This window comes from Vulpes vulpes, chromosome 1 (assembly GCF_048418805.1).
Source record: "Vulpes vulpes isolate BD-2025 chromosome 1, VulVul3, whole genome shotgun sequence".
NCBI classification, from domain to species: Eukaryota; Metazoa; Chordata; class Mammalia; order Carnivora; family Canidae; genus Vulpes; species Vulpes vulpes.
This window is the reverse complement of record NC_132780.1, coordinates 143,879,848-143,897,202: the sequence shown is the minus strand read 5'-3', so window position 1 is coordinate 143,897,202 and position 17,355 is coordinate 143,879,848. Positions and strand designations below refer to the sequence as shown.

General features: G+C 42.8%; 1 protein-coding gene and 1 pseudogene across 26 annotated transcripts in view; both read left to right on the top strand.

The window, feature by feature from the left end:
• ADGRF5 (adhesion G protein-coupled receptor F5) overlaps positions 1-17,355 on the top strand; it is a 103,317-nt gene that overhangs the window by 52,989 nt on the left and 32,973 nt on the right. For 13 of the 26 annotated variants that reach the window (XM_072733576.1, XM_072733589.1, XM_072733581.1 and 10 more), the window contains 5 exons: positions 10,347-10,517; positions 12,364-12,540; positions 12,675-12,781; positions 14,284-14,342; positions 15,210-15,352. In XM_072733576.1, coding sequence (XP_072589677.1) covers positions 10,347-10,517; positions 12,364-12,540; positions 12,675-12,781; positions 14,284-14,342; positions 15,210-15,352 — 657 coding nt within the window. Of the gene's footprint in view, positions 1-10,346; positions 10,518-12,363; positions 12,541-12,671; positions 12,782-14,283; positions 14,343-15,209; positions 15,353-17,355 lie in introns of all 26 variants that reach the window. The other 13 variants (XM_072733550.1, XM_072733535.1, XM_025991029.2 and 10 more) reach the window with 1 other exon arrangement.
• Positions 5,208-6,355, top strand: LOC112914054 (2,4-dienoyl-CoA reductase [(3E)-enoyl-CoA-producing], mitochondrial pseudogene; annotated as a pseudogene).

Here is a 17,355-nt window from a genome sequence, read left to right as displayed (position 1 = left end):
AATTGCTTGAAATGACAATTTGATCATATTTTATTAAGGTGTCAACATGTTTGTTGGGAAGCCATACCCTCATTTTCTCTTCTTTTGCCTTTCTTTTCTGTTTTGGCTTGGTTTCATATCCTTATAGAGCCTCACTCTCCCCCTCCCCTTCTTCCCTGAAGCTGTCTGAAGCACATAGACCACACTTTCCATGCTTTTCAATAAGCATCATTACATCTACTCCAGCCCTGAGTCCCCTTGCACCCTATGACAGGAACAGAGCTAGAGATGTTCCCGTTCAGTATTTTGAAAGACTTTTCTTCTTAAAGTCAAACTATCTGTGGGTGAGTTCTGGCTCCAGGTTTCTTCCAGGCTCTTACAGGGCTCTGGCTGCCAGCTTCCTCAGGGACAGTTGGTGACCATACGGTTGTAAAAGTAATGTCTTTCTGTACTTCCGGGCCCAGCTGCTTCTGACCCACGGTGACATCATGAGAGGTTAGCCTTCAGGGAGGAAACCATTTCTACATCTAAGGATTTGACATTCCAAAATTTTCCAGATGTGCTTTCATTAAAAACAATCACAACGATGATAAATGACCATAAAAACATGTTTTTCCATTTATTATACATGATCCTCTGTGCTCTTAGGCCTCTAGAGTCATTTTGGAAGTGTTAATGACTCAACCCCTCATCTGCAGAAGATGGATTGGCCTTGGTACTTTTACAAAATCACCAAAGTAAAAAATGGCCATGGAAAGACCAGGCGCTAGAGCACAGATAAGTTACATCAGACAACACCGCTCTCCAGGAAACCTATGAAAGAAACCAGCAGGAAAGTTACATCCCGCAGATGCCTCACGGAGGTGTCTGTGTTCCGTTTGGTGTGTTAGTTAAGTGAGAAGATAGGATTCAGTTTTTATTTTCACGGTGGTATCCCCTTGCACATAGATGTTCCTTCCCCCTTTCTGGGTATGAAATACCAGAAAGGTACAAACAAAGTTCCCAAGAGAAAGAGGATCCTCAAAAGGAATGTCCCTTTGATATACTGGATTGGCTTTTTAGGGTTTGGGATAGAATCATCTTTAAAAGTAGGATCTACACGCACATTTGTGCTCAGAGCACTATGGACTTCTTCCTAGGTGACTTTGGTCAGTTATATAGCTTCACTGGGCCCTTGATACACAGACACACATGTACAAATATATGTATATGTATGTGTATTAATATATATCACATACATATCACGCACACAAACACAGACATACATACGCATACAAATATATATGTTATAGCTTTATAGGGTTGTTGAGAAGATCAAATACTATGTCCATATTATTTAAATGTTATTAGGGTTATCTAGGGGTTTATTTGTGGGGTTTTTTTGTTTTTTTTTTCATTAAAAACAAATATTTGTTTATAAAAATACTATTGCATTTGAAAGAGCCTGAAATATCCCTGGTACAGAGAAAATCCCATAAAATCACTGAAGGCAGGAGGAGAGATGCCATGAGATAAAAGTTGGTGTTTTTGGAAAACTATTTCAGAACTCTATTAGGGAAGAGAAGTCTACACAAAAACCCAGGAGCCAGAGGCCAGAATAAGGGTGGATCTGCCAGTTGGAGCACAGAGGTTTCTGGGGAGCACAGGGAAAGAATAATGCATCCAGAGTTATGCCCTGATTACACTAGGAGGTAGTCTCTAAATCACCTGACAGACTGGCACAGGGAAGGGAAGGATGGAAATGATCTGAAGTGAAAAGTAGGCAGATGGTTGTGGCCTCATGAATTAGTCACAGAAGTCAGTGCTAGGGAGAGCAGTGAGAAGGCCCAGCACCATGGACCATCACTGGCCCTGGCCCCTCGAGGGAAATAGGAAAGGAGAAAAGGGAACACGTGTGAAAGATACTACAAGAAGCAGATCAAAAGGACTTGGAGACAGATCTGACGTGGGATGAAGGGCAGCAGTGATCCAGAGTGCACAGGCAGGGTGTCTGGGGGGGTACGGAGGCCAGAGGTAAAACCCGGAGCTGGAATAGAAATCTTATCTTGGAGGCTTGCCAATAAGCTCCAAATTTAATCTTATGGTTCATCTTCCGAGGGGAGTAAGAGTAGAAGTTTCCTATTGGTTAGATGTAACACAAACGTGTTCTCGGCGTCACTTTGTGAAGTTCTCCAGGCCAGGTTTCTGAGTTTCATTGGGAATGTTCTTAGGCCCTGGGCTGAAACATCCTCACGTGTTCTTCTTTGGCTTCAAAAGGAACGACTGTTACCAGATACATTTTTGAGAAAGATCCATCACCCTGTGCTGGAGTTATTTACATTTTAGTACATACCTAGTGAGAACATTGGATTATTGGCTGCCAGCGTGGGAATCTCCATCTTTCTGCGACCTAGCAGCCCCAGGGTGCGCTTGCCCTTTTTCAACTGCGTCCAGGAAATGCTGTGCATTCTCCAGGTTGAGGAACAGATCTGGGATTTTTTTTCTTGTGGCCCTAATCTTTCTTATGATAACATGTGGCATTTAGTGCATTAAGCAGGTGGAAGGTGGTGGCAGAGTAAGATCTCAAGATGGAGGTGCTCTTGGCCTGGTGTCTGAGCTTGGTTTTAGGGTTGACCTTCCATGTGTTGAGACTGCTTTCTTCTTTTAATTTCTAATTAGTGTTGTGTGTCTGTTTTAACTCTCTCAAAGGCAAGACCTGATTGGAATAGCACTAGCATTTCTTGACCCACCTGCAGATTTCTGCATGTCCTACAATCATCACATTTACTATAATTAATATTATTTCTACCTGCTGTTTCAGCCTGGCTTACTGCCACATAATTTGCCAGGGGTCTTCATGCCAACTCCTTAGCAGCAATTCTGCAGAAAAAACATTACCGTTATACTGATGGCAAAGTATGGCTTACAGAGATTAAATGGCCTGCCCAGGAAAGAAGGTACTTCACCCCACCTCTTTCTGTCTCTAAAGTCCATGCTCATAGTGCAGAGTTCTAGTTTTCAACATGTTTCTGGCTCTTGCTCATGAGATTCCATTCCATGATTATTAGAGCAGCTTTGTAAGGTAAAGAGTAAGGAGCATTGTCTTCATCTTAGTGGGAAAAGAATTTTACATGGGATTGACTTTGATGACTAGGGTATAAGACAAACTAGCAGAATTGATTAATTTCTCCAGACTTGACAGTCAAGTGTTCTATGACACGCAATGCTGTCCACCCTCCCCGCCATCCACACCTGCCAGCGAGCCATAACCTGGGTTTCTGGTGGTTTTCCCCTGTGTGAACAAACCTTTCTAAAACCTGAAGGGAGAACAGGATCCTTTGACTATCTGCTGACAGTGATATAGTAGGATATAGGTGCTGTTGCCAAATTGCTACCTACTAGTATTAATATTTACCTGCTACAAAGCTGAGGGTGAGAAACAGCAGAGCCAAATCTTTGGGGATGAAGAAGCATTGTCCCTTTTGGTCAAGAGAAAAAAAAAATCACATCAACTCATTTCTCTCTTGGAATCAGCAGGCTTCATTCTTTGGCAGGTGGGAGATTAATTTACCCATATGCTTAGGCTCCAGCTTCTGAGAAGCCATGATTCCTATTAGAGTTGCCAGGCAAAAATAGTATTGTTTGCTTAAACAGCTATGATTAAGACCCAGAACCACTTGTTGGAGTTTGTGGCCAACTTTCCAGAAATGTCTCTTTAAGATAAGTACTGTGTGGTGGGCAGCGATTTCTGGGAAAGGAGAGGGGAAATCCTGGTTGGTCTGTGTCTCTGGGCCTGCTGACAGGCCTCCATCTGTGACACCGATGACACCTGGGATGTCCTACCTTCACTTGGGGCATCGGTGAATCAGAAAAGTTCAGGCAAACAACACGAGGCCACAGAAGCCCAAGAAAAAGCAAACATGTTAAACTCTCTGGAATCAGATGGTCCAGAGGCTGCAGAGGAGGAGCACATAGGGCCTCTAAAGGACCTTCTATAGAGAGGTGGGAAGACTGTCCTCTGTTCCTCCTGAGTCCTGTGTAGCCTGGAACAGGACCAGGAACATCACTCTCCTCTGCTCCGAAGTCCTCAGATTTGGGAGAGGCCAGAGGAGCAGGAATTGGGATTTTTAACTCAGATCGTGGGTGGGCCTGCCTGGGGGCTGCGAGTGCGAGTGGTCCCATCCACAGGCAGGTCATGCTGACACCTGAGCAGCTGAGCTACTTTTCTTTAAAGTCAGGCACTTGCCCTGGGGCCTTACAGGGACACAAGGCCGGGTGGCAGCTCCATGTGTCTTGCCTGTGGGGCCATGACACAAGAGGAGAAGGAATGACCTGGAGAAGGAATGACCCAGATCAGGAGGGGCATCTTCTTGCTGTTCTCCAGATGAGCCGTGGAAATCACTGTCTCATGGCTTTTGTGCTTATTTTCTCTTCCTGGGGGGAGTAGTCCCCGAATATCCATGTGACAGTTCCTTGTTTCAATTGCATCTTTGCTCAATGTTTAATGCTTTACAAAGGTCCTTTCTAACCATTCTCCAAAAAAAGCACACTACCCTCATTTTGCCTTCCGCTGTTGTTTTATCCTGCTGTATTTTCCCCATGCCCTTCAGAACTACCCGACAGTGAAGTTTCAACTTACTTTTACCTCCTACATGAGGCTAGAAGATTCATGAAAGTAGAACTTTGCCTCTTTTATTTACCCCATGTCCCTAGCACAGTGCCTGAAAAAGAGGCACTCCATAAATAGTAAAGTTACTATGAATCAATAAATCTTTAAATCTTTAAATAAATCACAAATGAATAAACCTAGCAAGGCTTAATGTCAAAATCCATGAGTGCCAATGACAAGGGGTCACAATACATTCTTCCTTAGCGTGGATTTCTTTTCTTTACTTTTTTTTTAAAGATTTTTATTTATTTATTCATGAGAGACACAGAGAGAGAGGCAGAGACACAGGCAGAGGGAGAAGCAGGCTCCATGCAGGGAGCCTGATGTGGGACTCGATCCCAGGACCCCTGGGATCACGATCTGAGCCAAAGGCAGATGCTCAACCACCAAGCCACCGAAGTACCCTCCTCAGTGTGGATTTCTAAGACATTTATTATGCTGAAACAAATAGAATAAAGTTTTAGATAATTCCTCCATGTATTAATATTTTTGCCCTTGAATATGCTTCTATTTTAAAATTTACTTTAAGAATTCCACACTAGTGCCCGAGCTCCTGCAGCCAGAGTCCGGGAGGTCCAAGATGGCGCTGCTGGGTCGCGTCTTCCTCGTTCGGGGCCGCGGCCCTCGGCGGCTTTTCCATCTATAAATTGGGGATAACAGCAGACAGAATTCACCATATAGGATTGTTGTGAGTTTTTCAGTTTTGGAACACAACTATTGTATCAAAACAATGAAGCTTTTCAGTCTAAATTCTTCCCACCCCTTCAAAAAGCGATGCTACCGCCCAGTAGTTTTCAAGGAAAAGTGGCATTTATTACGGAAGGAGGTACTGGCCTTGGTAAAGGAATGACAGCCCTTCTGTCCAGTCTGGGTGCTCAGTGTGTGATAGCCAGCCGAAACATTGACGTTTTAAAAGATACTGCAGAACAAATTTCTTCTCAGACTGGAAATAAGGTTCATGCAATTCAGTGTGATGTTAGGAATCCTGAAATGGTGCAAAAGACTGTGTCGGAATTGATCAAAGTTGCAGGACATCCTGCTATTGTGATAAACAACGCAGCAGGGAATTTTATTTCTCCCACTGAAAGACTCTCTGCTAATGCTTGGAAGACCATAACTGACATAGTTCTAAATGGTACTGCCTATGTGACATTAGAAATTGGAAAGCAACTAATTAAAGCACAGAAAGGAGCAGCATTTCTTGCTATCACAACCATCTATGCAGAGAGTGGGTCAGGTTTTGTAGTACCAAGTGCTTCTGCCAAAGCAGGAGTGGAAGCCATGAACAAGTCTCTTGCAGCTGAATGGGGTAAATATGGAATGCGATTTAACATGATTCAACCAGGGCCTATAAAAACAAAAGGTGCCTTTAGCCGTCTTGACCCAACTGGAACATTTGAGAAAGATATGGTCGACCGAATTCCGCGTGGTCGGCTGGGAACTGTGGAAGAACTTGCAAACCTTGCCGCTTTCCTTTGTAGTGATTATGCTTCTTGGATCAATGGGGCAGTCATTAGATTTGACGGTGGAGAGGAAGTATTTATTTCAGGGGAATTCAACAGTCTGAGGAAGGTCACCAAGGAGGAGTGGGACACAATAGAAGGACTCATCAGGAAGACAAAAGGCTCCTGAGATGACTCTGGCCTTCATCTTGGTTATGATGGAAATGATACAATCTATGATCTTTTGAATTATTTTCAAATCTAATAAATTGTTAAATAACAAAAAAAAAAAAAGAATTCCACACTAGTACTAAAGACATGTATAATAATAATGCTTTGTTTTTTTTTTTTCTTTTTATGGTACAATGGTTTACAAAGGGTTTACAAAATGATCACCTTCATTATCTTCTTCCATTGGAACTGTGGCAGGGAATGATTAAAGTAACATGGTCAGGAAAATGTGGTTTCAAATCCCAGTTTTGATGTTTGCTATTCATGTGGCTTCAACCCATTAAACCTCAGTTTTATCATTTCCAAGTGTATACATACTCTCCTCATGATTCCAGAACCTACCGGGCAGTGAATAAATGGCAGCTACTATTATGATTATTGCTGTTATTATGAGCATTTGTGATCCATCTGTTATGACTGAAGAGCTGAACAAATATGCTTGGAGACCACCTAATTATTTGCCCCCATAGGAGCAAAAGGCATCTAGAAAAAAAAGGCCAAAAAAAAAAAAAAAAAAAAGAAACAAACAATAAAAAAAAACAAAAGCCACACATACAAAAAAAAAAAAAAACCCACAAGTTTAGGTGCTAATATTGGCTCTCCAGGATTACCTTCTTGGTTTTCTCATTTGAATTAAAACATTAAATCCCAAGCCTGCGTGATCACCAGAATCACTAGCAGGAATTGAAAAAAAAAATTTGAGATTTCTAGGACAAATTCATAAAGATTTCACTCTGGCTCACCTGGGCTGAGGCTCCAAAGTATCCATGTGTGTTGCACTCTCTAGGTATACAAAATCATCAATCAAATGTGCGGACCACTAGAATAGATGACTTCCAAGGCCACGCTTATAGCCTTCTGAATTATTATGATGTTGTTGAAACTGTTTTGAAGAATTGACTATTTTTGTGCTGAAGATATTCCTTCTCTAGAGGACATCCCCCATCCTTACCGATCCCTAGGGAGAAGTGTCACTCAGGTGGAAGGTTATACTGAAACTTGTATAGAAGTTGAAGAACATTAAAGGTAGATGAGGGGAAGAGAATGTTGGAAGCTGGTGCTTTCATTTTAGTTGCACAAATCCCATAGAAGAGAATTTGCTAAAGGCACAGGAACTTTCCTCTTAGTATGTTAAGCTTTTGGCTCAGCTCCCTGTAAGATCTCACTGGAAGGACTGCCTTGGTTTCAGTGGGGAATGATGCATCCATGAATCACCATGTGCTTTCCAGACACACACTTGTTCTGCAATTATGTCTGAAAATAACTCAGAGAGGTGGGCTCAAGGATGAGCAGTTAGGAATGGTGCTCGGGCAGGCACTGATGCCATGCCAGGGTCAACTCTGGGATGCAACAATGAGGTTGATGAAGTGGGGTGTGTGGGATTGTTATTGACTCCACTCTTCCAAAAAGCCCTGCCGTCTAGGATATCCTGTTTAGATTCATGGGAGGAGATAGACTGCCTACGGTGAAAAGAATCCTGGAACTAAATACACTGGAGGGCATCAACATTGCTGCATTACTTTTCAGGAAAAAGAATGTGCTCCAAGGCAGACCTTGTAAATCTCATGCGGCCGCCCTCCTTGGCAAATGTTCCCAGAGGGCAACGTATCGTGTCTAGAGTTAGGAGCACACAAATTAAGGTTAACAGTTCTTCTGGGAAGCTTGTTTTCATCACAGAACCATTGAAGAATCAGAAAGAAAACAGGAAATTAGAGGCATCACCATGGTATCATGACAGACTGTGCTTCTGCATTGGATTTTAAAAGTCACTTTGTTCTACTTGTAATTACATTTTTATAGGTAGGAAACATACCTTAAAATATATTCTCACCTTTAAAAAGGTTGGCAAAGACTCTTTTTCACAGTTTGAGCTAATTACAGCAAGTCGAATGATGGATGTCAAAATGAAATAGTTCTCAGAAAGGTTGATGAATAAAAGCAACCTTCTAAGACATAGTTTACCACTATAAGTAAACAGATATTTCAGCTTCTACAACAAAAATTTATTCATTGGTGTTTCCCATAATAAACTTACTCTATTTTAGTGCTTCAAATCAATATTCCTTGGGAAATTTTAAACAAATCTGGCAATGTTGTGGGAAAATTCTTTGCCCTTTTAGAAAACATACCTAGAGGGATCCCTGGGTGGCGCAGTGGTTTGGCGCTTGCCTTTGGCCCAGGGCGCGATCCTGGAGACCCAGGATCGAATCCCACATCAGGCTCCTGGTGCATGGAGCCTGTTTCTCCCCCTGCCTATGTCTCTGCCTCTCTCTCTGTCTCTCTGTGACTATCATAAATAAATAAAAATTAAAAAAAAAACATACCTAGAATTTTAACTTATGGCAAAATATACATCATACTTCCAGCTTTGGGTTAAATTTTAAAGTAATTGTTTTGCAAGTATTCACTAACCTTTTCCTTATTTGGCTGATAAGATAGAATAAGCCACAACTTGTCTTCTCAATGCATCTGTGTAAAAAATTCTCCTAGCTTTTGAAGGCTCATCATGAGCTACAAAACTAGCCCCTGTAATATATGTCAGCCAAAAATGAGCCAAAGATTCTGGCAGTGAAAGGGAGGTGAATCTGTGGCTATCTCAGAGAGTCATAATTTTAACAAGAAATGATTGGGCACACATTTATTATGTGGTGAGCTCCATGCCAGATGGAGTAAAACCATGAAAAGTGGAAGAAATAGTCCCTGCCCTTGAGAAGCTTACAACTAGTGAACCACACATGATGTGATACAGGAAACTATGAAAAAACACTCTGGTATACATATAGCCTGGCTTGCCTGTGGTGGCTGTGTGCTGGACAGCAAATGCATCTAGAATGCCAGAGAGTCATTCAGTCTGGAGACAACTTGGAAAGGTGATGAAGAGCTGGAGATATCTTTTATTTTACATTCTAACCTGTGGATTTTGCTTTTATTGAGTACCTATCATGTTCTGGACACCAGGGATACACAGTAAGAACTAAGAGCCCATGCTGTGCGCGTAGGCAAAAAGCAAAGGGAATTAACTGGATGACTTTTCCCAGAGGTCTTCCAGCCATGCATAGTTCAAATCTCAAAATACTTGAATGTCAAGTGAATGGTTTTGGAAACATGCTGACTCATTCTTCTGAGTCAGGACCATGGCTTTATTGTCTATACTGTTGCCAAGGTCCCCCTGTTAGGTCTCCCTGCTTCTATTCTAGCCCCGTCTGGTCTAGTTTCAACATTTCAACATAGCAATCCTTGACCTTGGAAACCAAACAGAGTGAGAGGATGGAGAGGAAGGACAAGTCCTGAGCTTAGCCCGTGAATCTTTCAAATTCAGACACCATGACACTGGGACCAGACACCATGACACTGGGACCAGAAAGAGTAGTCACCTTCCTCCTTTATTTTTTTTTAAAGATTATTTATTTATTTATTCATGAGAGACACAGAGAGAGAGAGAGGCAGAAACACAGGCAGAGGGAGAAGCAGGCTCCATGCAGGGAGCCTGATGTGGGACTCGATCCCAGGATCGCGGGGTCATGCCCTGAGCCAAAGGCAGACAGCTCAACCACTGAGCCACCCAGGTGTCCCACCTTCCTCCTTTAAATAGTGAAGTCATGGGGTGCCTGGGTAGCACAGTCAGTTGAGTGTCCAACTCTTGGTCTTGGCTCAGGTCCTGAGATCAGGGTCATGAAACTGAGCTCATGTCAGGCTCTGCATCAGCATAGCCTGCTTAAAATTCTCTCTCCCTCTCCCTTTGCCCCCCTCTCCTGCTTGCTCTCTCTCTCTCTCTCTCTCATATGAATAAATAATTCCTTCAAAACAAACAAACAAACAAATAAATAAACAGCCAAGTCATAGAGGGAACACCATGAAGGGGATGTTTGGTGGTGACAAGTTGACAAACTTCTTTTTCTCTTAGTAGGTTCATTAGAAATCCCTCGAGGCTGCCATGTCCAGCATCCACATAGTCCTGTCATTGCCTTGAAATGTTGGGCTGCCTGCCACATTCTCTCTTTGCCATCCATGGTGAGTTCTCATGGTTTCCTGTGCTTTCCTTCCAGTTGCCTCAAGCAGCCCAGTACCTGCAGAGTACACTGTTGATGTGGAGATCAGTTTTGAAAATGCCTCCTTCCTGGAGCCTATCAAAGCTTATGTGAACAGCCTCAGTTTCCCAATTCCAGGGAACAGCACTGACCTGGCCACCAACATTTTAAGCATTGAGGTGACAACAGGTGAGTCAAAGACCCATTGCTTCAGAATGGAGAGTTGGACATATCAGGGGAAAGGCTGTCTGAGCTCCTTACTAGTAGAGTAGGTTGTTGTACTTAGGAGACAAGTGAAATAAGCCAAAAAGCCCTGAGGTATGGATTTTATGACTTTACATCCTTCCAGAATGAAGCTCCTATTGGCAAATTCTTCAGCCAGGGTCCTTATGTCAAGTGGCGGCCACATGTTTGCTTGGTGGTTTGTATATTGGTTGTCACAAAATACATCCCAAGATACTGCCCAGTCTTTCATGAGAAACTCCTGGGTGCCATGCCTCTGGGTAATCAGTGGGTACAGCAAGGACTGGTTCAGGTATTAATAAGTGGCAAGTTTCCTTCATTCTGGCATCATAGGTCAGGAAATAGAAACCAGGTATACACCCAGATTGGAAGCAAGACATAATCTAGAAACCTCCAGGCTATGAGATTGGGCCTTCTGGTTACTGCTTTCTTTCTGAAGTTATGCCAGCTGTCCTAGTTCTCAAGCACCACCACCTGGGAAGCTTGTCTTAAACAAAGTTCCTGCCTTGCTAGCACTGAGAGATACTGGATTTTATGATGTTCAAATGGAGGCAAGAACAAAATGCTTGTTTTTAAAAATTTTTTTGATTTCTCATATTTTAAGTAGTCCATCAATATCATCTATGCGTTCTAAGTTTTTAATTTTTCATATGTACTAGCAGAACCTGAAATGGCCGCTTCATAGCTCCCTTTGGATGCCACTTCCTGTCAATGCTGAAGCACGAAACTGCATCAATGTCCACAGATTCACTAGAGCTTGAGCATCCTTCTTATTTCAGGAACAATGATTTTATGGTTTTCCTTTGGGTAGTCACTCTGTGGGCCTTCGCCTAGGAGCTGATCCTTAGAACAGACAGCTCCTAGTGATATGGCTTTAATTGAGTTTTAAAAATAAATTCAAAGCGCTCTGTTTTCAGAGCATTTTCCAATGTCCCCAGTGGAATCAGAAACTGTTTGGGTTATTCACATTTGATTAGAAATGTAAAGGGCACAATTGTATTTGTATTCTGTATTTGTTATCTCTTGCTGCTTAACAAATTACCCCAGAAGTTAGCATCTTAAAACAACAAACATTTACTGTATCATACGGTTTATGAGGGCCAGGAATTCAGGAGGACCTTAGGTGGGTGGCTCTGGCTCAGATTGTATGAGGTTGTAGTCAAGCTGTCAACCAGAGTAGCAGTCCACTGAAGGCTCAACTCTGGCTGGAAATCCACTTTGAAGCCCATTTATGTGGTTGTTGGCAGGAGGCTTTTGTACCTCACAAGGTCAGCCTCTCCATGACATGTCCTCATGCAATTGGGCAGCTGGCTACCCCATAGCAAGTGATGAGAGAGAGAGAGAGAGAGAGAGAGAGAGAAAGAGAGATCACAGAGGAAAGCCACAGTGTCTTTTACATCATAATGTAAGAAATGATATATCATCATTTCCACCATATTCTGTGGGCACACAGACCTAACCTAGTACAGTATGAGAAGGAGTTACAAAAAGGTGTCAGTATTCAGAAATAGGATGGTCAGGGCCCATCCTTGAAACTGGCTACCATACACTGTATGTCCAGGAATACGTTTTTCATGTTATCATTGTAGGCATCGTCCCCTGAGGTAGTCAGAGCAGTCATCCTTTACATGGTGATGCATAATGGGAATCACATGAATCTCATTTAATACTCTTGAACTTCCCAGAGGGCAATATGGAGTCAAGTCAGGATATTCTACAAGTATAAATACTTATCTATAAATATAAAGGTGGTGACCATCCTCTCTCTCCTCACCGTTCTGGCTAATGCTAGTCTGCAGACCTGCTGGAAATGAAATCTGGTGCTCCTGTGAGACGGGCTATAGGTGGCCTCAGGAAAAGTGCCTCCACAATCCCACTTGTCAAGAGCATGACAGCTCCCTTGCGGGGCATCGTTGCAGTTGCCTGAAAGGACTACCTCCCAAGGGACCTTTTTGCCAGCTCCAGGGAGGTAAGTAACTGTTCATTAAATGTTTCTTTGCTGATTTGCCATTTGATACCAACTCAAGCAAATGTTTCTCCATCCTGTGTGTATTCACATGCTAACACGAGATTTTGAAATATTGCCCTGCGTTTTTTCAGCAGATGTTACTTTAAGAATGTCAGTCAGACTCAATGTGGGCTTTCAAGAGGACCTCAAGAATTCTTCCTCTGCTCTCTATAGGTCCTACAAGACTGACCTGGAAACAGCGGTAGGTTTTAGCCCTGGAAACCCCTTAACCAACCAGCTCTTTGGATTGAACTGAATCTGTTGCATTTACAGAGGATGATTTGCTTGAATCTGTCAGAATTTATGAATATGGACATTGAAATTATTCCTATAACATCTGGGATAATGGATTAAGAAGTGCTCAAATCAAATAGCGTTCAGGGGATGATTTGACATCATCATGACCTGTAGGTGGAACTTCTTCCCAGGGTAGAATTGATTCTGAGATTTGGTGGCATCAATTCACTGAATCTTATTCAGAGATACAAGAACCTGGTCTAGAAGTGCCTGATGGTACATTTCTATTTGTCTTCACACACCCCCTGGATGAAGCCCCTAACATCTTTTGGGCAGATCAGCCTAAAGCTAGTACTGCGGGTTTCAGACCATTCTATATTAGAGATATGGAGGCATTCTCACTTAAGACAGATTTAAATTTACTCATATAAAAATAGAGAATATTCCCTGAATGTTAACTGTGTGCCAGACACTATTCTAAGTGCTTTACATTGGATTAATTCATCTGAGCCTAAATGCTTTGCTTGAATTAACTCATTTAGAACACAGCTTCCCAATTGGTGTGCTACAAATTATTACAAGTAGGCTGAGATATTGACTTCCGTTAATTCTCTGGGCAGCCAAGCCCCTTCCTCAGGCCAGGAGTGCCTCTGCTTACCCTTTTATTTATTTTTTTTTTAAAGATTTTATTTATTTATTCATGAGAGACACAGAGAGAGAGAGAGAGGCAGAGACACAGGCAGAGGGAGAAGCAGGCTCCATGCAGGGAGCCCGACGTGGGTCTCGATCCCGGGTCTCCAGGATCAGGCCCTGGGCTGAAGGCGGCGCTAAACCGCTGAGCCACCAGGGCTGCCCTGCTTACCCTTTTATACCACAGAAATTATCTTCATTTTCCATGGGTGCCATGCCAAAGTGCTGAAGAGCTCTTGGGCACTTGATTTGCATATCTGGCATGTAATAGTTCTGCACAGCGTGAGGAGCTTACACACACACACACACACACACACACACACACACACACATACACATCAATCAGTTATATACCTTTGTGGAAAGAGAGAGTGTCATATTAATCTTCAGATCCCACCCCTCCACGTACCTGGCACAGTGCCCTGCACACACAGTGCTTTGCGTATAACATCTGCCTGCAAATGTGACTTGAATTAAAATGAGTCTCCTGTGAGTTGGTATTCAAAGAAACCTCCCCATTTTCTTTGCTAGGCATTTCCCTGGGTAAAACTCCCCGCACATTTCATCTGGTGCTTGCTTCTTGGAGGACCCAGCCTGATATAGGTAGATAGGAATTACCTCTTCAAGGATCTCCTGATGCCAGCATTAATAAAAAATAGAGGAAAAAAATTTTACCTGGGTAGTAAAGAATATGTGTTTCTTACTCTGCTTTAAATTTTTTGACTTATCTCTCACTGGACCTTGACACAATGACACTTGTCTTACTCTGTTTTCCAGTTCTGGAAAGGTTACAGTACTTTACCAGGCTTCAAATTGGTGACTGTGACAGGGTTCAGGTAAGAAGCTGTAATCAGATCATTTCTACCCAATGGCAGAGACCAATATGTTAGTGAAGGAGAAAAAGCCTATTAAAGGGGCATCATGTAAGACCCTCAACAGGACTACTTTGGTAGAGGTGATGATAATACAGGTTGCTGGGGGCTTAAAGACAGAAGCAATGCTGAGAACAGAAACTTGCTTCTTACATATGTATCTACTTCCATGGAAAATGAGCAAAAGCCCTGTGTTTATTCTGTGCATGCAAGAATTTTACAGACAGATATGGGAAAAATTTGCAGTCTAGAGAGCTCCAAAATATAAAATTAAATAATTCCCATGCATGATGCCTTTATTCAAGAAAAGTTGTCCACCAGCCACAAGCACCCAGTTGCACACTACTGTGTTCTTGGCTTCCCCTGGAATTGGCTACCATGGCGGTCCTAAGCAGGTTAGCACAATGTTTTAAGGAGTTAGTTGCCAATTTTCAAGATAAACAATGTTCACAGAAACATTCAGGATTTTGGCGTCCCTTGATAGTCAACCTATCTGGTGCCCGTGGGCCAGCATGCCCATGTGACAGCAGTATCTGCGTTGTGCCTGCCATCCTAGGCCCAACTTCTGTGACTCACTTCACTCATTCCCGTCTGAACAATGATTCATTGTTTTGTTCATTTGTGTTACCTGTCTCCGTACATTTGAGTGTGCAAGTCCTGCCTCAGGCTTTCAACTAGAGCTTAATAACAGGTTGACTTGAATGAACCTTTGAAGATAAAAGTACCCAGGCTATTCCTGCCATTTTGTTTGTCCATTGTAAATAAACCTTGAGGATCTAGACTCTCCCAGGTCAGTTACCCACCTTACTGAACTGAGTGGTCTCCATCCAGGCCCGGAAGTGTGGTTGTGACATATGAGGTGAAGACTACAACACCATCGCCTCAATTGATGCATAAAGCAAATGAGCAAGTGATGCAGAACCTGAATCAGACCTACAGAATGGACTACAGTTCCTTTCAAGCCGTTACTAGCAGTAAGTAGGACATCTCCATGTCTTTTCTATACATGGATCCCATTTAGATATAGTAATGCTATTTATCATTAGGCTTGAAACTAGGAAATTCCATTTTAATGTCCTCCATGGACAGAGACTCTGGTTCCTGGCACAGTGGTTTATGTTCCACCTCCCCATCTGAGGCGTGGTCGCAGAGCCTCCTAACCAGGCTAATATCATTGCAATTGGAAGGGTGGTTGCAGGATAGAGAGATTTTATAAGAGGGTCACAGAGCCATCTGGATTTATGGATTTTTTTTTTTTTAAATTAGAAGGCCCCAAACATCCAAAAACCAACAGTGTGGTGGGGGTTGGGATATTACAAAATGCACAGATATGAAACAACTGACACTGTTATTTTAGAGCAGTAGTTCTCAAAGTGTGGCCCCCAGACCAGCAGCATCAGCACACCTGGGAACTTGTTAGAAATACAAATTTTGGCGGTGCCAGGTGGCTCAGTCAGTTAAGCATCTGCCTTTGGTGCAGGTCCCTGTTCAGCAGGGAGCCTGCTTCTCCTTCTCTGCCTTCTGCTCCCCCTGCTTATGCTCTCTCTCTCTCTCTCAAATAAATAAATAAAATCTTTAAAAAAAGAAATACAAATTCTTAGGGCCACCCCAGACCAACCAGGGCAATGGTGTTTTTAACAAGCCCTCCAGGTGATTCTGATGCATAGGAAAATTTGAGAACCCCTGCTTTGGACCACATAGAGCAATGATAAAAATATGAGGGTGTTAGATGTATGCCTCCATTTTACAAATGGCTACAGAGTTGTATTCTGTTGTGTTATTAGGTGGATGGACCTATTGTTACTTGGGAAATAGAAAAGAAAGCCAGCTGGGCCTAGATTTGGCAAGTAAGAATTTGCTCATGGATATTCTAGCTAATTTGGGTCCATGGTTCCAGACTCAAGGTGATTCCTCTTTAGGGTGACACTGTCCCCCATCAGGGAGGTCTCTGAAAGGACTGTCGTAGACACATCTGGGAGAAAGGGCACCGCTTCTCAGGGATTAGGCCATCCATCCTCACAACAGCTTCATAAATTTTGTCTTTACATTCTCTGGTATTGTTAGACACCAGATCATTTTTAAAAACAAAATATTGAAAGATACATAATTGTAAGAAAGTACTACAACACAAGCAAGAAGAGAAGCAAAATAAAAATTCAGAATACAGGGGATCCCTGGATGGCGCAGCGGTTTGGCGCCTGCCTTTGGCCCAGGGCGCGATCCTGGAGACCCGGGATGGAATCCCACGTCGGGCTCCCGGTGCATGGAGCCTGCTTCTCCCTCTGCCTGTGTCTCTGCGCCTCTCTCTCTCTCTCTTTGACTATCATAAATAAATAAAAATTAAAAAAAAAATTCAGAATACATAAGATAGCAACAACACAGGTGAAAACAGGTAAATTAGGGATCCCTGGGTGGCGCAGCAGTTTAGCGCCTGCCTTTGGCCCAAGGCGCGATCCTGGAGACCCGGGATCGAATCCCACGTCAGGCTCCAGGCATGGAGCCTGCTTCTTCCTCTACCTGTGTCTCTGCCTCTCTCTCTCTCTCTCTCTCTCTGTGTGTGTGACTATCATAAATAAATTAAAAATTAAAAAAAAAAAGAAAGAAAACAGGTAAATTAAAGGAAGGGGAGTAAGTAGCCTAAGAGTATAAGCTCCTATGGAAGGCTTCCAGTGATGCCCCCCATCTCCTGACCCCTAACGCCACCCCCCAACCAACACATGTTCTGCCCTGAAGAATTCCTTATATTTATGATCCTGAGGGTATGGGTGACCATCAGAATCAAGCATTGGTAAGCTTCAATTATGATTACTCCTTCCCCCAAATTTCAGTTGTGTTGAGGATAGTCAGCCTTTTAAAAGAGTAAGTATCCGGCAGTGTGACTGATCAGTGGCTTATTGTCAGTCCAGAAACATGGTGCTAACAGTACAGTTCACAAAAGTGCTTTGGAGTTTGTGGCCTTATTCTTCCACAGAGCAGT